Here is a 27,095-nt window from a genome sequence, read left to right on the forward strand (position 1 = left end):
AGTAATTTGCGATTAAAAATCAATATTGTGAAGTCTCATTAAATTTGTGGATTTGAAGAGACTGATGTATCTACATCTGAATTATTTGGTAATTTACACAATTGATTCTAATTTTTTACGTCATTTTTTATTTTTCCTGCAGGCCAAATTGGATGCTCTAAAGGGCCGAATTTGGCCCCTGCACCTTAAGTTTGACATGTGTGCACTAAAGGAATCACATACAACATGAAATAATTTCTAATGGTCTAAATATTTAAATATTTGCATTTTTTTTAACATGTGTTGTTGATAAGTGATAGTGCAAATATATTTTCATATATACAGTATATGAATCAGCGCTTCAAACCACCTGGAGCTGTAAGGTAAGTTATCCAACAAGATGAATACACTTAATAATATATTCTTTTTAAACCAGTTTATTTTCTAAACTCCACTGTTTTTGCACAAACGTGTCTCAACCACTAGAGGGAACCAAATCTTCAAAATAGAAAACAGGCATTTGTGGAGTTTTACTTACTTGTTATTATTTTCTTTATTTCAAACAATGAGAAAATTTGGCTGCATAAACTGAGTCCTGTCTCAAATAAAATGCACTTTCTTACCATTTATTTATTTTATTATTTTTGCAGAGTTGCTGTTGTTGCTAATTGATTTAATGGCATGTTAAAGAAAAGAAACACGACGGTCGTTGGCCAGTCACTCTTACAAAACAAGAAAAAGAAAAACCAACTTTTCCCACAAATGTGAGTAAAAAAATATGCAGTGATTAGAAAATCAGATGCCAGTAAAGTTTGTGTGTATATTCAGTCAGATGTTATTATGGTCTAATAGAAATAGAAAGATCGTGCAAAGATGGTGAGGTTATAAAGGACACGCCCTCTAACTTGTGCAGTGGGTGTGCGTGCGTGCGCGCGCGTGTGTGTGTGTGTGCACGTGTCTCTCCTCAGCATCTCGTTCCTGGATGAGAGAGCAGGGAGAGAGCTTTATCCTCCCCGTCTCTCCTTCTCTCTGTGCTGGGTCGTTGTGTGCATCACTTCACCGTGTTTGTCTCAAACTGTGCAGCGGGTCTACCTGAGCGGACGCACAGACGCACCCCGGGATGGACGCACTGAAATCGGCCGGAAGGGCGATCATCAAGAGCCCCGGAGTCCCACGGCACACATGGGGAACTTCCAAGCACGAGAGTGAGTCACACACCACTGTGTGTGTGTGTGTGTGTGTGTGTGTGTGTGTGTGTGTGTGTGTGTGTGTGTGTGTGTGTGTGTGTGTGTGTGTGTGTGTGTGTGTGTGCGAAAATGATTTGGATACAATCACAATTGATGGATTAGATACAACAAAGAGTCAGAGCTCAACTTTCTAATGCTCAAATATTTATTAATTTATTAAAATTTTAGTGTTGATATGGGTTATCATTAGAGAAATATTTCTACAGTTACACTTACTGATAAATTCAACCAGTATCAGCCTGTGGTGAGCAAGTCAAAGAACAATAAGAAGGCTTTAATTTGTCATTAAAGTTGTCTAGAATTCCAATTATTATTATTATTATTATTATTATTGATTATATGGATTAGGATCTTTGAAATGTCTCCTGTTGTTTCAAGTCAACTTTTGCAGAGTAGTTACTTACAGCAGTGGTTCTCATGAGACAATGGGAGGGGGTCGCCAGATGCTTTTAAGAAACAATTATTTTATTTTATTTATTTTTTTAACAATTTCAGCCCATCTTTTCTTATTTTTACTCTTTTTCTGCAACTACACCAAACTTGTCATAATTTAACCTATTTTCACCACTTTTTCTCGCCACATTTTTGCTCCTTTTAATGCATTTTTGCTACATTACTCCCTTTTCTGCCACTTCTCCATCAAATTTCAATGCCTTTTGTGCACATTTCTTTTCCCCCACTTTCAAAACATTTTCAGTACTTATTAACCTTTTCCACCACATTTTATTTCTGATTAAAACAAGTATTCGCGTCTTTAAGATGATTATATACTGAGGTGCAAAGAAGTGGATGTTATTGAGATAAATTAATAAATGTGGTTATCACAGATTCATAGAACAATAGATTATCATTTTGCTGACTTTATGGATGACCCCAAAAATCTCTCCCCTTTAGGGCTCCTGTAAGTCAGTGGTTCTCAATCTTTGCAGCCCGTAACCCCCAAAATAAAGGTGCAAGAGACCGGGGACCCCCACTGTACCTGAAGGTGGTTGAACACAGACATGAACATTGAAGAACAGTCATGTGGAGACAGGGTCATCTATAAGGGGGAATAACATGCTCTGCTCTAATGCTAATTTATTGATCCAGATGAGAGAGGTTACGATCTTTAATCCAATAATGCTAACATTAGATGAGTTCAAAATATATGGCATTTATTTGTCTTATAAACCAAAATTATTCAATCTAATTCTGATTCTGGACTAAACTATGTAAAACTGTGTAGAGTACCACTCTGTTCTAAGCGTTTTCACTGTCTTTATTTTTACAATAAGGAAAACAACCAAATAGTGGATTTTCCCACATTTTGGGCAGGTTTTGCGTTCTTTACAATGTCCCAAACTTTGAGCGACTATGTTTATTTGATCATAGCTGTGAATGTTTCTGTGTTTTTTTAATGCCAGCGATTGTTTCTATTTAATGGCTGTGACTTGCTAGAATCATCCCTGCAGTCTTGAATGAGACAGTTTGATGGCTGAATGATTGCAGGTTATTACTACTAACACAGTGTATATATATATGTTAGATGTTGTTAGGGTTTTTAGTCAGAGCATCACAGCTCTTCACACCATCAGTGACAGGCTGCCATGCTGCCTGCGGTCCTGCTGTCTCCTCAATGTGTCGACTGTTGTTGTGAAAGCTCTCACCAGGCTGTGAAATTCTTGCCTCCATTAATACTTAAATGTTGATTTTTTTTTTTTTTACCTTATTATGAAGGCCTCCTTTGTGAATAACCAGATGCAGATGCCCATTGTCATTAGTTAAACATGATTTGGGTTTCTTTATTCTTTGGGTCAAATGTTAGACTGTAAAAATAAATAGTGGGCTAAGGTTTGTTGGATTAAAGTAAACTAAACTGAAACAACCACTTAATAAAAGTTCATTGTTTCCTTCTTGAGGAATCGTGGACTTTGAACGTATAAATAGCAACATATTAGGGGTGTGCATTTCAATGAATCTGGCGATATGATACAATTTACGATTTGCATGTCACGATACGATATATCCCGATATACTATTATTGAAAAATTGAAAAAAAGTTTGAGGGATGATAGTTTTCTAACTTTTCTCTCCTTTTTCCAATCACGCTGCTTTCTCTTCATTATTGCAATCAAAGCTTACAAACTTGATTATTACTGCGTCTACTTGAAGGATCTTGTTCACGCTAAGCCTCTGAACTGAGACCACCACTGGTCCATTAAATCCAGTTGGATTTAATGATGACAAAAGAAGTGTGTGCCTGAGAAGCTGTGAGGGTATCAGGCTTTGAAAAATGTGCGCACAGTGGTCTCAAACAGTGCAAACAGCAGGGGCTGAGTGATGTCCAGAAGCTACTTAACAGGCAGTTTGGAGAGCGAATGGCATCTTTATGCCAGCGTGGGTTGAGGTGTCCATGCTGGTTGCCAGAATGTAAAAAAGGTGACGTTGCAGCTGCTGGACTGAGGCACATAAACAACGTGTGATGAAATGTTTGGTTTGTTGATTATATATTTAACTAGCACAAGCAGGAGTTAATAGAAAAAAAATAATAATTGAAAACGAGTAAAAATTGCATGAAACCTACTTATATTTGCTCTTTAAAATATGACATTTTAACCCAGTGGTTTCCAAACTGGGTGTGTGTGACGCCATGACGCATGTGGGTGAGAAAGGCCTTGTTGAACATTGAGCATAAAAAAAAAAAAAAAAAATATTTAGTTAAAATAGACTTAAATAGTCTACTCTTCCCCACCCCTTCCATTGCCCTATCCTGACTCTCTCTCCCCTGTTCCTTCCCCCTCACTAAGGTGTAACATTGCACTACATGTAGTGTTGACCTTTGATATATATATATATATATATATATATATATATATATACAGTATATAAAAAAAAAAAATATATATATATATATATATATATATATATGTCAGTCAGTCAGGCTGACATGCAGGAAGCAGTGGTGTCTATTCCCATTGCCAGCCAGAAGCAATTATCTCTCAGTGGTTTGTTAAAACTCAAGGGCTAATTGACTGGGAGAGATAGTGGGAACAGTGGCAGGAGCTTCAAAAGAGGCGAGTAGCAGCTAAATTACAACATGATGACTTGATAATGAGGGACTGAGAGTAAGAATGTGCAGAGATAGGCTTTGGAAAAAGTAGAAAATAAACTTTTAATCTCTCAGCAGAGGCTGAATCAATTACCTTTTAGTCGCGCGCACCCTTGCAAGTTTGGGATTCACCTTTCTCATCACTCAAGCAGCAGCTGCAAATGTGATTTTGTTTAGTAGGCTAAAACTAGTGAGCAACTCAAGCTAAGAAGAGAAAAAAAAAAGTCAAAAGCAGCATGTCTTCTGGTCACATCGTATTCCTGCTTTCCTGCAGTTAATCTCATTTTGAATGCGAACCCCGACAGAATTGCATATCCTGCAAACTCACTGACCTCACTGCAGGGATTCGACCCACCATATTCAACCTGACATCTTCAAGGAAAGGTTGTATTACCATACTGCACACAACCTTTTTTATTTATGGTGATCTGTGTATCTGTGGACGGACACATATAAAGGAACTAAAATAAAACAAAATCTACTGGACACTTTTATTCATATCTGTTATATTCAGATCAGTGACCATGTTTTTTTTAAATTATTATTTCTCTGTCCCACAAATATTGATTTAAAACCTCAACCCGATGTTATTAAAAACTACTTCTCGTTATTTTCTACATCGATTTCCCCTCTCTCTTGGGAATCATGCTAAAACTAACAAAGCATTCCCATCCCTCAGTATATATTTGCTTTTAGATTGTTTTGTTTTACCAGTATTTTTTAACACCCCCTCAATGATGTTCATGTTTTATGGGTTTTGAGCCAATAACAGCTTCGTGCACTGCTTTATTGTTCAATAGCCTAATAGAAATGTCTTTGTTGACGAGTTATTTGCAGCTTCTCACCCAGGAGTGTTTTACACCAACTGGCAACGCTGGGTTGGGATGATATAAATTATGCAGTAGAAAGTAACTGAGATCCTTTTTTGGAATGGGATGGTTCTGAATGAGCATTGTTTTAGTTTGGGAATCATAGAACCTCATTGTTTACACCAGTTTTAGGTGGAACTCATTTGGGATGACATGACTGTACAAGCGTAAGGTTCTGCTGTGAACTTTGCTGCCAAGCAAACACAGTGAACAGATATACAGTAGCTGCTCTCAGCAGTGGTGAGGCAGTTTTAGGCAAAACAAGACAAAACAAAAAAAAATTGAAAAAGTTGTAAAAAATTAAGTAATTTGTTTTTGACATAAAATTGAAAAATTGTGACGTTTTGGTGAATTTGGCAATATTTGGTAAATTTTACAAAAATTTGGTAAACATGACAAAATTTGGTAAATATGACAATTTTGGTAAATATGACAAAATTTGGTAAGTTTGGCAATATTTGGCAAATTTGCCAAACATTTGGTAAATATGACAAAATTTGGTAAATGTGTCAATATTTGGTACATTTGACAAAATGTGGTAAATATGATAACATTTTGTCAATTTGGTAAAAATGTCAATTTGGCAAAAATATACCAAAATTTGGTAATATTTGGTAAATTTGACAAAAAATTGGTAAATTTGACAAAAAATTGGTAAATTTGACAAAAAATTGGTAAATTTGACAATAATGTGCTCAATATGGCAAAAACTTGGTCAATTTGGAAAAATTTTATGATTGTTTGTGCATGGGAAGGAAGATAGTTCTGTTCATATTGGGCACGTGTCAAACTCGAGGCCCAGGGGCCAAATCCGGCCCTTTGAAGCATCCAATTCGGCCAGCACGAGAAAGTAAAAATGACAGACAAAACATGAATCATTGTGTAAAAGAAACTACAATATTTGCAGGGGCTTTTATTGCATGATGGCAGTCATTTTTAATGTTAAACTGTCTTACAAAATCTTTAGATGTTATTTAAACTATTATATAACATTTTCCTTGATTAAATAGAAATATTATATCTGTGATTTATTGCTTGGATATTGTCGGTTTCTTACATATTTTGTATTTTTTGTAAACGTACAACTGCAAATAATGTTGAAATTATTGGTTTTCCAGCATAAAATCTGTGGTCTTCCTGAGATCAAACTGCTCCGTATTTGGCCCCTGAACTAAAATGAGTTTGACACCCCTGATACAGGGCATATTATTTGATAGCTCTCTGTCTTGCCTGTGCGACTTCTTCTACAAAAATCAATTCGGACAGAACAAAACCTGACACCCAACAACACATTAATCCTGTGTTTTCTAGGTTTCTCATCGACTCGTAGCTCATTTTTTGACTTCTTTTGCTTCATGCATTTGGCAGCCATTTAATCACCAATGCTGTTACTTTTTTGTGTGTATGTGTGCAAGCACACAGTACACCTGCTGAGACTGCACCTCTACTGTAGTTGCAAATCTCATCTCTGTGTTCTGCACTTCCAAAAAATGTACACCTCGCACTATCCTCCTTAGCCTTATCCCCATTTGAGCCAGGGGAGCCTGCACCCAAAAATAGCCCTAGGACATCAAGGTAAAAAGAAATGTGAAGAAAAAAAAGTCAAGATGTGTTGATATAATGGGAGTTAGATTAGATTAAATCATTAAAGTGTTGGTGATGTACAGTCAATACCAAATTCATAACTCAAGCATTAATATTGATCACGTCTCCACCTTGATACTCCAGAGCAGTGACACCTGAAAGCTGTTTTTGTTTGGCTGTGTCACCCCAAGCATCCATCAGCACTCGGCTGGAAGCACATTAAGGATTCCTGTGCCGCGCACTCATCTGCTAAAGGGCTGGATGAGAAACAGCCTCAAATGAGATCAGCAGTTCTCTGAGAAGATTTGTTTTTTCTTTAGTGTGATAATACATCAGGAAACTGATCATTGTTAAAGCCCTGAACGCTTGTTAAGATGAAGATATGGAAACCTTCAGTCTTTTGTTTCCATTTTTTAGATAAAAGTCTTCATCTTAAAGCAAAAGCACAAGTTATAAATAGACACCTATTTGTTCTTTTATGCAATTTCTTACAGATAAATCTACAATTGATAAACACATTTAAATTGGCCCCCAGGGCCCTGAGGGAAAGTATGTGTATCAGCTAAGAGGAAATTGCACCCTGTTTGAATTGCTAATGAGAACATTCATTTCATGGTACCGAGCGATTCACTTTCATGAAAAACGCAACAAAGATAAACAGTATCTAAAGGGTTTGCGTTGAGTTGTTATTATGGAGTATATTTAGGTTTTCTCCTTTTTTTAAAAAACAAAACAAAATTCAAACTTGATGAAGATGTTGAATTCTGCAAATCTCAGTATTATTTACATAAAGAGTAACTAAACACCTGGTTTTGGCAAACCTGTCACTAGGTGGGAAATTTAAAAAAAATGCCTTGATTATGGGCGGGGCTCCTGGAGCAGTTAAGACACGCCCAGTCTATACTATAAAATCTCCAATGAACAATCTATGCTACGCTAGCTAGCTACTCAATACTCACTATACCTCTTTATTCACAATGCTCTTGTAGAGCCCACAGGTGTTAGTTTTTACAGGAGGGGCGGAGCCAACTGTGAGGCAAGATGGTCCAATGATCTCCTTCTCAGCCAATTCATCCTTTTCCAGATTTTTTGTAAACTTTTTCAAACAAATTTGTTTTTATGTATCAAAAAAACAGTACTTGTATTGAATTGAATTTGAGTTTTTTTTTTTTTTTTTTTAATCGAATTGAAATTAATTAGAATTTTATTTTTGGCAGTCTTCAGAAAAACAAAAAACAGAACAAACAACACTCAATTATCCAACTAATCAGCTGAAAAGGTGCAGGTTGAAGCAAAAGCTTGATACAGTACATTCCAGAGAAGAGTGGCAAAATAGTTAGAATATCTGTGGCATGAAATAAACAGACCAATTGATGAAGCTGATGTATTTAGTTTGAAATTGTCTTTCTGCATAGCAGTACGGAGCAGGAAGTGATGAAACTGTAAATTGTGTCTATTTTGGAGAAAAGATGCATGAATTTTCTTGGCAGAAAATGATTTAAGGCTAGTGGGTTTTTGTTTTTTTAACTCTCCAGACCAAGTTATTAGTCAATGTTGCTGTGCAGAGTTTTTCTGTCCAATTTGGGCCTTTGCATCAGCGAGAAGAGGCTCCGGCACTTTGAAATCCTGAACAGGATAATTGTTATTGAAGTTGGATGAATGGAATTTGGCTTTGCTGCAAAATGCCACGTGTTGTTAAAAGAGTTGCAGTCATTGAGGAACTGAATCGCAAAATTGGTGTTGGATTTTAAAATGGTGTGTTGTGTAAAGCCTTGCTTTAAAATAACCTCAGTGTTAATCTGGAATCTCATTCTGTGCACATCACATCATCCAAAACATGCTCCTCAGAGACAAAGATGAGGCTGCTGTACATCTGAATGTGAGACTATCAGTGCGATCCCTGTTAATTAATGATTCACAGGGCCTTTGGAGGACAATTTATGATATGAGATATGAGGCTTATGTTATGCATAATAACTGGAGTCAATGGCATTTAGTATTCAGCACATTATATACACAAGAGTTAGATTAGAATATCAATTTCTTATCACTTTTCCCAGGCTAATTTAGCATGCCTTTTGTGGTTTTAAAGAATGGAGATAAAACGTGTCAGTTTTTAATGTAACTTGTGACTTGTACTGTAGATGTGGATAGAGTTAAGATTTTTCTCTCGTTTAAACCTGTTTATTTATTAGAAACAAAGTGGTCTTCAGGTCTAATCACAGTCCTGAGCAGATTCTACTTCAAAGTAATGTGGAAGTGAATCAGGTAAGGATGTAACGATTAATCGTAAGGCAGTTAAAAATCGATTCATAGGTATCACGGTTCACATCGATGCTCTGAAAATTGAATCGCAGTACTCGCAGTACACGTCTAAAAGTGTGTTGTTTTTTTTTAAGCCCAATTGTTAAGGCACAAAATAGATTTTCAGTTGCACTTTTAAAAAGAAAAAAACTATTATGTAGTTTTGCATTATTTACTATAGAACCACAATTTAAATTAATAGGCTTCTTCTTAATTTGTATTATTCCTTTATTTATTTCATTCAAGATTTTTTTTAATTAAATTGCATTGTTTTGAATAGCTTATCAAGGGATTCTTTTGACAATTAAATATTAAAGGAAAATAGTACAGTATTGTCTAATTTTTTCCCCCCAAAAAATAATATATATTATATTTGTCTACAGTCCCATTTTGTAAAATAAATCGTGAGAGAATCGTATTGTGAATCGAATCGTATCAGGAGTTGAGTGAATCGTTACATCCCTAGAATCAGGCATTCTTTCTCCACATAATCAACACAATCATTACAGTAATTAAACGGCGGGCAGGGTGTTTGTGTCTCGACCAGTCATTGTGGGTAATGTAGTATTTTAACGTCCACACACGCTATGCACACACAAACCTGTGATCAGACGCATAAAGTCTCAGCCACAATAGACATCATGTCGCACAGACAACTTAAGTCAACCTTGCTGAAGAGAAATGGAGACAGACTGATGCTAAATACATGGTTGGAGGCTGACACTGTGACAGTTTGAAGTGAGTAAGTTGAACATGTCCCACTTGAGGAGAGGCCTTTAATCTATCTGAAGTCCTTTACTCAAAAAAATGTTTTTTATTCAGCAAAATAAATTTAAAAAAACTTTAAAAAATGAACCTAAGATAACTATTACGTTCGTTCACACCGAAAGCGACTCTGGCGACTAGATTACATTAAAAATCTGCGTAATTGACGCAACGTCAAGTGACCTCCCTTCAAAAGCGTCGCAACTCACGCAATCCTAGCGACTCAATCGCGTGATCTAAGTCACTGGAAGTTGCTCGTAGTTGAAAATGTTTATCTTTTCAAGCGACTTCAAGTGATGCTTTCTTGCGACATCCAATCAACTTAAGGATCTCATGAAACTAGAGTCGACGGCATCTAGCCTTCCGGCATTTCCAGATTTTGTACAACTACAGTGCTGCAATCATGGTAGGATCAGCCATGTTTTATGTGAAAAAGAAAATTGAGCTGGAAAAGGGCTTTGAAATTGGCGGCGTAGATGAAGCGAGTAAAAAGTGCAACTATGTTGAACTATGTCATCACGGGCAATTTAAGCAACTATAGTCGCTGAAGTCGCGGTCGATGTGAAGGCGCCTTTACAATAGTTGTAGTGGCTTCTCCAGTAGACGTGCTTTTCCAAAATCAAAGCAGCATAAATATAAAACAAAAGTAGACCCAAGACAGAACCTTGGGGAACACCATATGTTGTTTTCAAAGCTAATTTAAAGCATTTAAATGATAATGATTTATACTAAAACTTAAAATGGGTTTTTTGTTAATAACAAGAGAGGAAATCGTGTTGCAATCGCACGAAGATTTCCAGGCTGATATATTTAGATATTATTAGATTTTAACACTTTGCAGAATCAGTGCAAATCCTTCCAATGAAATAAGGGTATTCATAAAGCAAAAAAGAAGAATGAGACTTTAGTTTGGTCAACATGATGTTTCCCACACTGGTTAATCTGATTTACCAGTACGTGTGCGCACACAGGGTAATCCCACTGGTATCTGAACAATTAATAGGGTTTGTACTGTGGTTTTGATGCTGAGCCAAGGTGCTCAGTAATGCACTTTGCAAGTACCTCCTCCATGCTGCTGCTGGGCCTTTGGTCCTGGAGACATTGGTTGCCTAGCAACATCATCCGTCAATCTTGTAGTTATTGTTGACGTTAACAGCATTTTTAAAGCTTAAGAACTGACTGAACGATGATTGACGATTGCACGTTGTTTAAAAAAAAGTTGTGTATTTGACTCGAGAACAATAAAGAATAAAAGGTTTGATGGAATCAGATGAAGAAAATAGGAAATGCTGAGAATAGAGAAAGAGACTTGGTTTTAATTTTGCCTGAAGGCAGAGTTCGAAAACCATTTACAGCCCCCACCCCCCACCACCCACACTCACACCATCCTAGCCCACCATCTTTCCCTGAATGTGTCCCATTTTTCATGTCAAGGTGCTGTCCTAGATTCAAAGTTTCATCAGAGTGAAATGGTAAAGCAAAGAGATTGAATTAAAGAAAATTATGTAATGGATGTGGACTGAGAATCAGGTCTAATAGCATAGAAAGCCTGCTTGTTTTTTAAATATGAATTAATAGAATTGATAATCTACTTTCCTGTGCATGTGCCCTCTCATCCTCTGTATTAATCTGAGCTGAGCCACAACAGAATGCACAACGGGTATGATTTAAATGTAGTCAGCCAGAAAATTAGTTAACGGAGGGCGTTTTGCTGCACAGAGCTGTAGGCATGCTGAGCAAATGTTACCCGTTCTACTACAAAAGTTCATCCCTCCAGTCGTCTCTGCTGCTGTGAAATGCGACACTTGTCAGCTGTTCATTCAGCACTTTGTCAAACGCATTACAGCCTTTGACATCTTCAGGCTGTTGAATGAAACAGGAGGATTCTTGTGGTAAATCGTTTTCTAACTGCTTTGTGTATGGGGAGAGATTTGTCTCAAAAATATGCGCAAATGTATTCACAATTTTCACATGTATTTTTCAGATTTTTCACATGCAGAATTTGTGTCAATGACGTTTCTGAAAAACATGTGAAAAACTAAAAATGCATGTGAAAATCTAAACAACACGTGAAAATCTGAATGCACGTGACAAAACACATGAAAATCTGAAAAACTTGTGAAAATCTAAAAAAACACGTGAAAATCTTAAAAATGCGTGAAAATCTTTAAAACACATGTGAAAATCACAAAAAACACAGGAAATTCCCAAAACACTTGAAAATTAAAAAAAACACATGATAAAACACGCGTAAAAATCTAAAACACAGGTGAAAATCTAAAAAACTCCTGAAAATCTGACAAACAAATGTGAAAATCTGAAAAAATACATGTGAAAATTTATTGAAATATGTGAAAATTGTGGATATATTGTGAATTGTGAATATTTTTGACACTAATCTCTCCCCATATTTCAGCCTTTACTTGTTTTCTAAGTGTGTCCCAACTGGGAGACTTTTATACACACATGAGCACATACTGTATGTGCAGTTGATGTTACAGTGTTGCCAGCTTTCCTGAACTTGTCTGATGATTTAAATGATCTTAACCCTTCAATGTTCCTCAAATATTACAAACACAATTGATCCTTGGGGTCAATCTGACCCCAGGGATATTTGCCTCCAGAAAATGATTGTTAGGAAGTTGTTGACCAGGCACTTTGTTTATTTGTTGAATACATAAATAACCCTTGATAATGAAACCATGACCTGTTCTCTAGCACCACCATCAGGACAAACTTTTAAATTAGAATTAATTTATCTTTTTAAATTTACTGACAACAGCATGAACCCCATTGGTTGTGGTGATGATATGACTTTTCCTGCAGCGCCACCATCAGGTCAAATTTTCAGTTTTAGAGTTAGTATATGAACCATATTTATTGATGTTTGTGACCCACCCTTTCCTCTCATAAACATATTTATTTACTTGTTTTTATCTCATTTTTGTAACATATTTGGGGTTATTCACTTTAAAATCCTCTGTCTCAGACACATTCTCCTCTATGTCACTTTCACTGTGAAAGAGATGAAAGTTTTACACAGTTAAAACACATTTTAGCGTCAAATTGACCCCAGGGGAACACCAATGCTTGCAACATGTGTTCAGCACATTGAAAAAAAATCATCATGATAATTTTATGCTTAATCAGTTGTACCAAATTAGGAAAAGTCATGAAATATGAAGCAAAACAAAAAGGAAAGTCAACTATTCTAAACATGTAATGGGGTCAAATTGACCCCAAGGATAATAGGAGGGTTAATGAACGCAATGACACACAATCTATCATTTACTCACACAGTCTGTCACCACAAAAGTTGAAACATTTTCCCAGTTTTCCTAAGGATTTTCTGTCACATATTGAAATCCAATTATTCGCCCTTTGCCTGTTCCTGTCACTCTTATCTGTCCCAGCTCTTCTCTCAGCTCATGCAGGATTTATTAAATATTTAAGCACTTCTCTTTTTTGAGAGGATAATGTAATAGACACCCAGCAGCATCAACACAAAGCTTCTGAATAATTCATATGTGTTGCAATCAAGAGGCAACATAATATTTACCTTTGGGGTTCTGTCACACGTCGCAACACAATAAACTTTGCAATTAGAACGTGACTCTGAATGATTGTGGGTGACCTTTACGTTCGCACACATGATCCACATGTCGCCAAAGATTGACAAACTGGCTTGAAAGCTTTTTTTTTTGTGTGTCTATTTTCACACAAGCCAAAATAGGGTTTGCTGTTTTATCCCCAAAGCCTGTTTGTTCAACACTGTGAAATTCTCTCATTAAAATGCAGATGATTGTTACATAATTCAACAAAAATTCGATTTGGTGTTTTGAGCAAGGGTTGTTTGTTTGAACCTATTTTTCACAATACGATAAATGATATTGAGTTTGCAATCATGATACGACACTATATTTTTGGTAAAGAAGAAAAACCAAGAAAATTGCAGTTGGAAATACCACTTGTACCCTTGAAGATACATCTTATGACATTTTTATTACAAAATATTGTACACAATATCAAAGCTACAGGTAATCAGACTCGAGGCCTAAGTTGCCGATCATTCAACGGAAACTCAAGGCCCAGGGGCCAAATCTGGCCCTTCAGAGGCATCCAATTCGGGCCGCAGGATAAAGTAAATACTCCAAATACACAAATTCAATGGAGCTCTATAATAAGGCAGCCTTTTGTCTTTTTTGTCTGAAACTGTAGAAAGACATTTTTCTAAAATCCAGCAATTTTCCTCTAATTCTTCCACAACATTTCCCCAAATTAAACAGAAATGAGTCACAAAATCAAGGAAAAAGCAAACAATTCAATTGAAGTTCAATAAGATTTTCTTGTGCTTTCATCACATGACTGCAGTCTGCAGAAAACTGTGGAAGATCTCAACATTTTCAAGATCTTGCAGGGACTGGTGCCATTATTTGTCAGATATTGTAGGTCAGGGGTCACCAACATGGTGCTTAAGTTTCCTCCAACGTTCCAAAGAAGTGGAGGTGTTTGAGTTTTGCACCTCCAATTAACCGCCTGTGATTTGAACTCATTGAGCCAATCAGGATAAGAGGCTGGGGATGTGTGTATATGGTTGATAAATAATCAATGTCTGTTCGTGTCAATGCAAAACATTAATGCAGCAGAAATAGAAGCCTCCTTATTGACATCCCTAGTTATCTCTGTAACCTCAGCCATTTAAAAAAAAAAAAAACGCACCAACTGCCCGCTCTGGTTTCAGAGCAACCCCCACAGTGTGATTGAAGACTTGGTTAATAATTCAGAGTTGTTGGAAGCAGTGTTGCAGAGATGCTGTTTGACTTCACAGCTGCATGAGGCCTGCCAGTGACAGATGGCTCATGTGGAGCGTTCAGTGCCAGTACAGCACGGTGTGGCGGACATCGATTTTTATGCGTCGCTCTGCTTGTTTGTGTGTCTATCTCTCACCAAGTCTTATTGTCTACACTCTATATACGTATTCAACACTTCACTCAAGGCCATGAATGTGACAATTTGTAGAAAAGACGAGGAATAGAGCTTAGTGTACGAAAGGAATACTTTCCTTTTTTTTGTGTTTCCAATCGTCCTTTTGTGTTATGATAGTGCTTAGATGTGCTGCAGAGTGAATGGGTGGTTTTCCCATCCCCCTAATAACTAAAGCATTGTCTGTTGCAGTGTTGTGTAAGTGTTTCTTCTCCTGCTGGGTGTCCAGGTGCTGCTGAGAGATATTTTCAGCACTTCTGCTGTGCCACAGTCGCTTGTTCTGTCTACTGAGGTTGGCTCAAGGACAGCTCGGCGTTCTTTGGAGGGTGCAGATACTTATTTTGTGTGAAAATGTCCGTTTTTCCCCCTCTTTCTTTCGATTTCTGCTGTTTCAGTGACAGATTTACATGATACTTATCTCAAAAGGGAGCAAAAGTTCAGGCATATTTTATTGATTGTATATTGATTGGTTAGATTCAATTTGTACAAGTAAGTCATACATAAAATACTCAAGTACAAGTTAAAGTAGCTAAATTAAATAGTATTCAAAGTAAAAATGACTTTATTATTTTTGATAATAAATCTTGCCACGCGTCCTTTGCATACAGTAAACATCTAATGTATAAACTTAAAAAAGGAAGACTAAATCTTGCATAATAGGAACTTAAATTTATTTTCCACAGACATCTGTTTAAAATAACAGGTTTGTCAAAATGTATAATATAAAAAAATAAAATAAAAATAACACCAATGAATTCAATTTAAAATAAAACAATTCTCAGGCTAAATATAGCCAAATTTATGAGAGTTTTGTGTTTGTTTTGGCACCGTACATTAAGTTTAATCTTGTTGGTCGACTATGATGTGACGCATTTGATTGTTGTCTGGTCATTTAATGATCAACAATGTCTGTTGATCATTTTAAAACAAAAAAATTAATTTACACAGTAACGGTTGGGTGTAGAAATGTGAAAAATTACTTTATTTCTTTTAAAATGTACTTAAGTACAAGTAAAATGACTGATTTAGAAATATACACAAAAAAAGTACGCATAAAAGCAACTCAATTACAGTAACATGAGTATTTGTAATCTGTTACTTTCACCTCTGGTGGGTGCTGGCCTTTGTTTCAACCTAATTTTACACATTATTTTGTTACTGTTTACATAGAGTTGCCTGAAAACTGGACAGACACAAAGGAAACTCTGCTGGAGGGGATGGTGTTCAACGTCAAATACCTGGGGATGACGATGGTGGGTCAGCCCAAAGGAGAGGACATGGCCTCGGCCGCCATCCACAGAATCGTTACAACGGTCAGTGTTAGTTTTTTTCATGCCTGTTTTACCAAAGTCTTACCATCGTATCATAGTATTTACATCTGAGGCTAACAATGCTATACCTGTTGGATTGTCATCAGTGTTTGGCTCAATATGTGAATAACATTAGTGTCTGAGGACTGACTGGTTGTTCTGGAAAAGCTTGAATCTAAAACCAACGTAAGAGCTGGACGGAGAAATATAAGGATTAGATTAGCATTGTACATTAAAATACATGGCAGTTAGTTAGCTTGTGCTAAAGAACAAAATATAACATAAACATTAAATAATAGAAACAAAGTCAAAGTATCTAGGGTTCAGTCAAACCCAGTGTTTTTCAACCTTGGGATCCTGACCCCGAGTGGGGTCACCTGGATTTTAAATGGGGTCGCCTGAAATTTCTGGTAATTGATAAATAAAAAAAAAGATTAATTAATTTTTAACTGTTTATTATTATTATTATTATTATTATTATTATTATTATTATTATTATTATTATTATTATTATTATTATTATTATTATTATTATTATTATTATCCAAATTAAAATGGTATTCTATACTTTCACTTTCTCAAATATAAATCTAGTTAAAAAAAAAAGCAGTATAAAAAGTTGGGGGTTTTGAGTTTTTAAGTTTTTAAGTTTTTAGCAGCTAGCGTACAACTCCCTAAAATAACACAACCTGGCTATTCTGCATTTGTAACACAGATTAAACATAATTGAAAAGTAATTCTTGAGTCACCAGACATTTGTGTTATCAAAATTGGGTCACGATCCAAAAAAGGTTTGGAACCAGTGGTCTAAACTTTTTATGGAAACTTCTATATTGTTTTAGTAGTTTTTTTAAATTATTGGTATAAAGGGAAATAATTTAAGAAAGTGACAAAGTGATTTACACACTTTGAAAAAATTAAAACGCTCAAAAACTGTTATTTTCGAGTATTTTAAAGTTATAAAATTATATGGGGTTATTCAGAGATTCTTATTTTTAATGACAGTGAATAGTGAATCAAAACGTGGACATGTGTTAGGAATATACAGTATATATTTTTTCATGATATTCTTGACACAATCAGTTCAAAGTGTTCAGTAAAATAACCACAGGCACATCATAATGATACAATTTATTTTTTTAGAGATTTATTGTTTTTCCCCCGATATTTCATGGGAAAACAAACAGCCTGGTATTAACTTTAGCTTTCTGTAAAGTCACGCCGTTTGTTGTTGCGCACAAGCTGTGTTTAGGCCAAGGTCACTATATCTGCAGGAAAATATGTCTGTTAATCCCGGATTAATGGGGGTTTCACACCTGAAGCAGCCAAAACACTGCTATGATTTTTACCTTCAAACACAAAAAAACACAGGGGGAGATCCTACACATCATACAATGATACTGACAATTATTCACGAGTGTTTTGAAAGCCTGCATTTAAATTTGTGCTAACTTTTACTTATTTGAATTAATTATGAACTTTTTTGACTCAGTATTTTACACGATCACACTGTTCTATTTAGTTGTATAACTAAAACACGTACGCTTTTATGCACAATGGGAATATTTGATCAAAAGAAAACAGAACCCCCCCCCCTCCACCCCCACCCCTCTCTTCCTGAATCAAACACTGAACCAAACCTAATGGCTGGATTAATGTGTAATTGATTCACAAAGAGACAAAAGCAGAAACTTGCTCCGCTCAGTCCGCTCCCTTAGAAACCAATCAACGTGAATAAGATTACCGAATGAAATTGCGACTTTTTTATTATTACGCTACATGCTTGAGTCAAACATGATAGGAAAAGACAGAGGAACTAAGCATGTGGGGAAAAGCTGAAGTTGGCATATCTCAAACTGACAGATTGGTTTTCGCCTGCTGGCATGGCACTCCAACACAACCACGGAAACAAGAGATGTTAGTGTTTCTTAGCTACGGAATTAGCAACACAGCTTTTTTTAATGTACAAAATGTAATTACAACATTACCACTGAGTCCTTACTGTAATTGTTGTGGGTTTAATATAGAATCACCTGCAGGGATTCTCATTTGATACAGTGAACAAAGGCAGTAGTGCTGTCTGCCTTGTTTCCTTTCATTCCAAATTTGTCCCTTCGACAGAAATTTCTAGCCTTCATTCATAATTCGATATCACAGTGTGACCCTGGAATATTTGGTCATTTCATGTCATTTCACAAATGCCTAGAGACTTTGGTCATTATTCAATAGGCATACTGTACATTTTTAGTTTGATTGGATGAATACTTTTTGAGATATGGCCAATTTAATGAGGAGGCAATGTCTCGCTTTTTGTGCAACCTTATTTTTCTTCCATTTTCAGCTTCCAATATCACAAGAAATACATCATGTAAGAAACTGAAATTTGGTATAGTAATACAGCTCCACCTACTCTCTCAGAATATATAAAAATATCTACTATGTATTCAATCTGGTGGACATGCCAGCCCTCAAAATTGGAAAAATGTTTTTGGCGTTTCTGGCTCTAAGATATTTAGGCCTATACTTGCCTGCAAGATGGAGTCACTCAACGACATAATGACCGCAGCATTACTATCCCAAAAGAAAGTTTTCACCAGCGGAGCCTTGTTGTTGTTGTAGCAGCGTCTCAGCGTCGCATGCCAATGATGACATCATCATTTGTTACCGTGTGATTAGCTAAAACAAATCATGGTGGACAGGCGCTTCGGCCAATCAGCTTCAAGCATTCTGTTCATGTCCCTCCCTGGTTCCGAAAAGATTCACCAGACACAGACCCAGATCGATGTGGAGAACTCAAGTTAGAGGGAGGGGCTACAGAACAATCTGGCTCATGCCAGGTTAATTTGGGCCTCCAGTAAACAACTTTACAGCGAGATTAGCTTTATTATGTTACCAAATTTCAGTTACCTATATGACGTAGTTCCTGAGCTATTGGAAGCTGAAAATGGACATAAGCCCCTCACTAAATTGTCCATATCTCAAAAAGTATACATCCGATCAAACTAAAAATGTACAGCGTTGTCAATTGAATTATTGCGTTTTTTCACGGGAATCACTAGAAAACACCCTGGCGGAGGTCCCTCATCAATATCTAAGCTGTGGGGTGTTGTAGTGACCAACTGTGCCCTGAAGATGGCAGCAGTACACCTTTTGATGAGAGATTAGCCATTGATGCTACCCAGCAAAGGAGGAAGAAGCAGGAACGAGTGAGATTATTGCGCTACGAAGTGATATTGTGACGTATCCAGCAGCTCACAGCTCCACATATTAACACAGAACATGTGTGGTCATGAGTAGATTATTGATAATGTTGCGATGGTGAGATAAAATCATCAACTAACAGGGCCAAAATGCTCAAAAACGGCTGACACTGAGGGGGTAGAAAATCTGAAAATGGCTGGCACTGAATGCGTTAAAGAACAATTGGTAAACATGACATGGAATGACCCTATTCTCACTTTGTTATTTCCAGTGTAAGAAGGTCATTGTGATTGTCAACAGGCTTTTCTTACAAAACACAATATCAGCACTTCTAGCACTGCATTTACTGCACTCAGCAACCGACTGAGCCTAACTCATTCTGAGCAGTGGAGGTCACATAATACCAACCTTTCCACTCTATTTTTATATATATATATTTTATTTTTTTTTTTTTCCCATTTTTAGCTTTTAGAAAAAGTAGGCTATTTAATATTTCCCCACAGAGTGCAATCCAGGGTCTCAAGTGCTCTTTTATCACTTATTGCAGGCTGTCAGCTTAGTTCTGCGTCTACCTAAGGCACGACTTCTTCCAGTGGATTTTACTGTCAATCTGTTTCTGCTTTTGCTTTTCACATCCGCAGGCGAGAGCGAGCACGAAGAAGTTTCGTAAAGTTACGCTGACAGTTTCACCAAAAGGCATCATCATCACGGACACAGAGACGACAGACCTGATCGAGGACGTCTCCATATACAGGTACGTCTGTCATGACGTTTCCTGGTCCAAAAAGTAAAAATCACAATAAGTATAATTAATTTATTTGCGTTTGATAATTGTGTATTCATTGTAAAATTTTCTAAGTGAATTTCCAGTAGTGGTAATGGAGTTTTTTGTTGTTTTTTTTTAAACTTTCCTAATCAAAAACAATACATTTAAAACTGTTTTGATTCTCTTTAAGATTTATAACATTTGCTTTTGTTCTGTAAAAGTCTGACTTATCAATCTTGTTTATATGCAGACTTATCAAAGTATTTAAATTTAATTCTGCTGATTGGGCAGTTGTCTTTTTTTTTCCAAGATATTTGGACTGAAACAACCTCCTAAAATAGTGGTTCCCAACCTTTTTCGGGTCACAAATTTCTGGCGACTCGTAGACATTTTTTCAGGAGAATTCGTTTTCGATCATGTTTGTGTGCACACAGTGACAAGATACGCCAGCTCAGAAAATTTATTTTACTGCATTTTATTTGAACTAGAATTATATTTGAAAAAATAAATGTATAGAATACTTTTGTTTGAGGTTATGTATGGTAAAGAATAATAATTAAATAATAATGATCAACTTTAATCAGTATACTAGACGTTTCCATTTTAATCCCAGGTGACTCCACATGGGGTCACGACCTTAAGGTTGAAAAACAAAATCTAAAATTTCCCTTTCAGCACTGCTGGTAAATCACATTGTATGAGCAAACCAATAAAAATAGTAGTAAATGGACCAGTTTTTACTTCAAAAATACTGTTATGTCAATTTTGAGGCAATTCCTTTTCATTTAATTGCTTTTTTCAGAATCAATGCGGTCTATTGTGAAACTCAGGTTTAATCAATACATACAGAGCTTTATAGAAATAACAATCAGAGCCCAGCAGAGGGTTTCATCCTGCTGGGTGGGCGTGGCCTCTTCTGGCCTTTATAGCTCTTTTTTTTTTTTTTTTTTTTTTTTACAATATAGGGATTGTAGTGTGCTCAGTGTTTTGTGTTCTGTGTGTGTCCATGTATTGGTCTGATCCACCTTATCAGCTGCAACAGACCACAAGCCTTTGATCTGCTCTTCCCCCCTTATCTCTCCTTCCCTGTTGTCCTTCCCCCCATATGTCTTAAAAAAATACTACTTTTTTTTCTTTCTGCTCATATTGTTATAAACTCTAATATTAAGGCTCGAATATTGAGAGCTAATGGCTCTTTTTAGAATCATGGATAATAAGAACCACATACAGTGCAGGTATTGAGAGCGTTTTCATTCATCTGCTCATTGTTAGACCCCGCCCCCTCTGAGCCCCATCTCCTTTTTTGCTCTCCTGCTTCTTGTTTCTTATTATCATCCCCCATCACATGAAATTGTTTAAGATATGATAACCAAATTTGCTGTGTGGCTTCAGGGTATCAATACCTTGATGGAGTTAGAAAATGAGAAGCACGCAATTATTTTTTCCGGAGTTATTGCCCTTGTTCCGTTTTTTTGGACTCTGTTCGAGGTATCGTCAAAGGGGACAACTTTTCACAGAAACAGTTAAGGATACGACAACCAAATTCGGTGTGCGGCTTGGAGTTCGAAAATGAGAAGTGCACAATTACTTTTTCCGGAGTTATTGCTCTTGTTCCGTTTTTCTTTATTTTTTCAAGGTATCCTCAAAGGGGTTGCTTTTCTTAGAAATCGTTTAAGATAGTTAGTAATTTTATATTCCGATGTGATAATATTTTCTTATGTATACATCTAACTTCTTAGATTTAGGACTTTTAGGGAAAGGTTGTGAGTTAATGACAACCAATCTGGCGGGGGATGTTGATGACTATGTTTTCTTGTTTTGCACATAATCTAATTGTTGGTTACCAAAACAAGTGGAGGGTAGTAAAAAAAAATGTTTGTCGTCCTGATTTTTACACACAAACTGCATGTGTGTGTGCTTAAATGTCTCCACTTAGGTTCATGCATCAGCAGACCTACGAGTGTGTGCAGCTTAAAGCCCCGAGTGTGTATTCAAATGTGTGTGTGTTTGCAGAGGTAATTGTGTATTCAAACATATGGAGAGTCAGTCTGTTTTCCCCTCAGGGTGGATTTAAACAGGGTTATAAGACAGACATGAAGGCGTTGTGCGCTGTATTGGAATTATCGCCTCATTGCTTGCCCTCTCTCTGTATATTCATCCGCACACAAACAATGCAGAGGTAGTGTGATTTATGCTTTCAGTGTTATTGATTTCATCAGCCTGTTTGGAGTTATGCCTGTTTTGTGATTCATAAAACTCGAGATGAAAATCGGCAACTGCCATAAATCAAAACACAGCAGCAATATGCCTTTAAATTAAGAGAGAATAAATGAAGAGGGAAAACTCGTTTTGGGCTCCAGCTCTGGTGTTTTAGAAAGTTTAAGTGTTCATTTTTCAGATATCAAACGTATTTGCTGTTTAATTTATTTGAGTTAAATTTAAATTTTAAAGCAAAACAATTTGTTGAGCTAGTTCGCAGATGCTAGGCTAAGCTTGCAGGATTTAAAGCTACAGGAGGACGATTTATGTTATTTCTTGTTTGCCATTACATTTACACTTACATTTCATGGTAAGAATGAAGTAAAAACACTTCTATGCATTCAGGACTCCACATCCCACAATGCAATGCGTTAAAAGTGTAGATCAAAACAAACATTTGAGCTGCAATTTAAACCTTTTACTTTCTTTTTTCCAGCACATCTTTGATTTATGAGGCTTACGCTATTTTTTTTAAAAAAAATATCTAATAAAAATATTTAATTTAAATGTTTAAATTAGATTTTCAACAGGGTTTTTAACCGTCCCTTGAAAAATGTAATCTATGTGTCCCTTATTAAACTCATCAGGGATGCATTTCTGTGAAAATCTAAACAGTCTGATAAAAGTCAGTGGGATATTTTTTACTACTATTTTTTACTATATTTTTTATTTTTATATTTTTACAAATCTTTGGAAATGTCCAGGTTATTTGCTGTTATTTGCCCTACAGTTTCTGAAAGCTAAGATTTCCTTTACAGCCAGTTTGATGTCATTACGTTAATGTCACTCACACATGCGGGGGAAGCCTTTCAAAAAGCCACTTTATTTGGTGAAAGCTTTGGAGATTAAACAGAGGTAAGTTAACAAAACAGAGTGAAGAAAAGAGAACAAATAACATTGGATTATAATAGAAAAGGTCAAAAGAAAAACATTTCAGAGATAGCAACTTATCTACCAATGTACAGTGTGGTTTTCTATTTCAGCAGATGTTCTCAACCTTTGGGTTGGAGCCCAAAATTAGGTCGCAGACCAATTTTCAGTCGTCGCTGGCAAAAATCAACGTTGTCTTCACTTTACTGGCAGCAGAAGTTCAGTTTTAACAACTAATAAGAACGTTTGATTTTATGAACTTCCTATTAATGTATTCTTATTGTTTTTTCCCCCCAAACATTGAATAAATGAACTTCATTTATTGGTATTGAAGTTTGGCTTGTTATTTGAAGGTGATGTTAGTTGAGAATCACTGTATTGTAAGGCATAAAGTAAATACTAAGTCCTTTTTGAATATCACATATTATTCTTTTATACATTTTTTAAACAGATTTCCGCCCGTCTTTGTGTTTTAGTGAGAATCAATAGAATAATGTTCCTTTTTGTTTTTTTTTTAACAAAGTGGACAATCCTTTTACCGGTATCTTCTGTAAATGAGGATAATTGATTGCAATCAATTGGCTTTCTTTTGTTATTTATTGACCTAAAAAGGCTTTATTGGACATCCCTTTAAGGACATTGATTTAACCCTGATATTTAATGTCCGAACCGCCTTCTTTTAAAGCCTCCCATATTTAAAACTAGCAGACAATGATGCTGTTGGATCCTTTTTATACAGAACATGACAAATGCACACAAACATGGTAAATGGACGTAAATGGACTTGATTTTATATAGCGCTATATCACCACACTGAAGCAGTCTCAAAGCGCTTTACACATCAGCTCATTCACCCAATCACTCTCACATTCACACACCAGTGGGACAGGACTGCCATGCAAGGCGCTAGTCGACCACTGGGAGCAACTTAGGGTTCAGTGTCTTGCCCAAGGACACTTCGACACATAGTCAGGTACTGGGATCGAACCCCCAACCTCTCGATCAGAAGACGACCCACTACCACCTGAGCCACGGTCAGGTGGTAAATAACATGCGTTATTAATTTTAGTACAAATAGCTTTTTTGTGACTGCCGTCCTGCTGCCAAAACAAAGCACTTTTGTTTGGTGGAGAGTTCAACTAAAGTGGAACAGTTTAGTGTAACAGCAGACCTGCTTTAATCAGTGTATGAAAATGCAATTCCAGGCTTTGATGTGTGACGTTTGATCGAGGCTTTGTGCGGTAAATATTTAATTATTTCCAGTGATATTCCTTCAGTGCCTCACAAACACCGGTGTGCTACAGTCAGGAGATCAAAGGCTTGCAGTCCAGGGAGTTTCTTTGGAGACGTGATGCACGATGACAGCTCCACGCTTCTGTTACTGCAGCTTATAGAGAGAAAAAAAACACCGATAGCCTTAATTATTTATTCTCCATTGTTGTTTTGTTCTGACAGCTTATACTGAGAATTTCTGTCACGTTGGTGGGAATAATGAAGAGCATTTTTGTTCAGATATTATTGTGTTTTTCTTAGCAGAATAAATGCAGTATAATTGAAACTATACATACATACATTTATTTATAATTAAAAGTCAAAATGCAGGTTGTTCGATGTCTTTTTAGAGGTTTGTTATGGGGAGCTTAAATAAATCCATATAGATTTTAATATATTATTACACTCTAATATGTATTATTACAATATTTACACTGCAAACCTTTAAATTGGTTTAAATAACAACACTTTAAATACTTTAAATATAAAAATTGAGGATGAAATTAGAATACTACCCTATTTTCATACATTTTTATATATATATATATATATATATATATTTATCCTTTATTCTCTATCTATCCTTTACTTATCCCTCATCCTTTATATTTATCATTATTATTATTATTATTGTTGCTGGGTTGTTCTTTTTTTTTTTTTTTTTTTTGTTGTTTGTTTTGTGCACCAACTACCAAGACAAATTCCTTGTACTGTCCTTAAAACTGTACATGGCCATTAAAAACATTTCTGATTCTGATTTCTGATTCTGATTTTATCCTGTTGAATAATGCTTTTGAAATGATAATTTCACGCCCTTTTTTTTATTGCTTAATATTCATGCTGGTAATGCCACAGTGACAGAATCTACTGATCCACTTAAGTTTGGGGGCACAGGCTTGTCAGACATGGACTGTTTGTGCACTGACCTAATTTCATATTTTCCTTACAGCATATTGTTCTTGGAAAGCTTGGGGCACATTCTGGAAAATAACAGTTTTTCTTGTAGAAAGCCACTCATAGATCTGTTGTGAGGTTTGAGTCAGAAATGTGTTTTTTTGTGTGTTTAAAAAAAAAAAAAAAAAAAGCTATATTGAGCTGAATAATACAAAATAAATCTTTAACTGTTGGATTTTGTATGTTTTTGTTGTTTTGGACAATTGGATTTTCACCCAAGACATTGTTACTACCTTGTGAAAAATACAACAACGTGTATACTCTACAAGGATTATAGACATTATATTTACTTTTATTTATCTGTAATTCAACAACATCAAATACAATTACCAGTCACTGCCATGGGGCGAAGTGGATCCACTTCTACTCAATACTTATTCATTGTTTGTATTATTTATTTATTATTTTAACGCAGCGTTTTTTGTCTTAGACCACATTCTTATTCCTATCATCAGTAGGGACATACTGTATTTATTGTCTGTATTATTTTTGCTACGATATCTCTGTTGTTGCAGGACAAAAGACTGTATATGTTTTATGCCTTATCATTATATTGTTATTAATAATATAAAAAAAATCTTAGAAGAAGTTAATTCAGAAAAAAAAAATAATGCATTAAAAAAAAAACACCAAATGAATAAATAAACACATTTGAAACCAAGGTAGTTTAGGTTTTTAATGCACTAAATTGAAAAAAATGAAAATATTTTTTTTTTTTCTTTTTTTCTTTTTTTTTTTTTTTTTTTTGGAAAAAAAAGTACCAAATAAATATATAAATAACTTTTAAACCAAGCCAATTTAAAATTGGAATGCACTTAATTGAAAAAGATGAAAAAAATAAAATAAATATATATATATAGGAGGGAGAGTACCAAATAAATATATAAATATATTTTAAACCAAGCCTGTTTAAGTTTTTAATGCACTTAATTAAAAAAGATGAAAATAAATGTTTGTTTTTTTTTTTTTTTTTTTTTGAAAAAAAAGTACATATTTGTTTATAATGTAAATAATTGCATTCGCATTGCATTCATCTATTTGTAATGTGGTTAGATCTTTGTTGTTTTGGTTGTAATGGGGCCAACCCTTCTTTCAACTTTTCCTTTGCTAATTTTAATGCAGTTATGGTCCAAATATAAGTTTGAATAAGGATGTGGGGGGTTGGGGGGGTGTCCTGGGCATTGCTATGTGGGTCATGCATGAGTATTGCAAATAGTCAACAGTCTGAGAGAGATGCAGGAGGGCTGATGACTTTTATGCTGGGTGTTTGATTGAATGAATCCTTTCTTTTTATGCAGTTCATCAGTATACGCTGTAATGATGGAGATTCTTCTGTGATCCAACCATTGCTCGATGGTGTTTTTCATCATCATTGACTCTAGAGCGACAGTTATCAGCAGCGTTTGATGTGTCCTGTTCAGAGAAAAATACCAACATCGCCTCGGCTCACACATCAAAGTGCATCCATTGCTTTAATGAGAGGAAAACCCCCCCACACCCCCCACACCCCCAAGTTTGGCCCATGCTTCAGTTAAGCATGTAGAATTTAATGATAGAGGCAAAGGTCAAGTGCATCAGTCACACAAGGAAGCAAACTCGATGCCTGCTGATAGTTTCAGACACTAAAGCAGCCTGTTGGAGGTC

At 35.9% G+C, this 27,095-nt stretch overlaps 1 protein-coding gene across 1 annotated transcript in view; it reads left to right on the forward strand.

Moving 5' to 3' along the window:
- The first annotated feature begins 938 nt into the window (after window positions 1–938).
- LOC114457810 (low density lipoprotein receptor adapter protein 1) overlaps window positions 939–27,095 on the forward strand; it is a 38,929-nt gene continuing 12,772 nt past the window's right edge. The window contains exons 1-3 of the mRNA XM_028439904.1: window positions 939–1,184; window positions 15,990–16,132; window positions 19,972–20,084. Of these exons, the coding sequence (XP_028295705.1) occupies window positions 1,100–1,184; window positions 15,990–16,132; window positions 19,972–20,084 (341 nt within the window). The 5' untranslated portion in view covers window positions 939–1,099. The remainder of the gene's footprint in view (window positions 1,185–15,989; window positions 16,133–19,971; window positions 20,085–27,095) is intronic.

This window comes from Gouania willdenowi, chromosome 24 (assembly GCF_900634775.1).
Source record: "Gouania willdenowi chromosome 24, fGouWil2.1, whole genome shotgun sequence".
NCBI classification, from domain to species: domain Eukaryota; kingdom Metazoa; phylum Chordata; class Actinopteri; order Blenniiformes; family Gobiesocidae; genus Gouania; species Gouania willdenowi.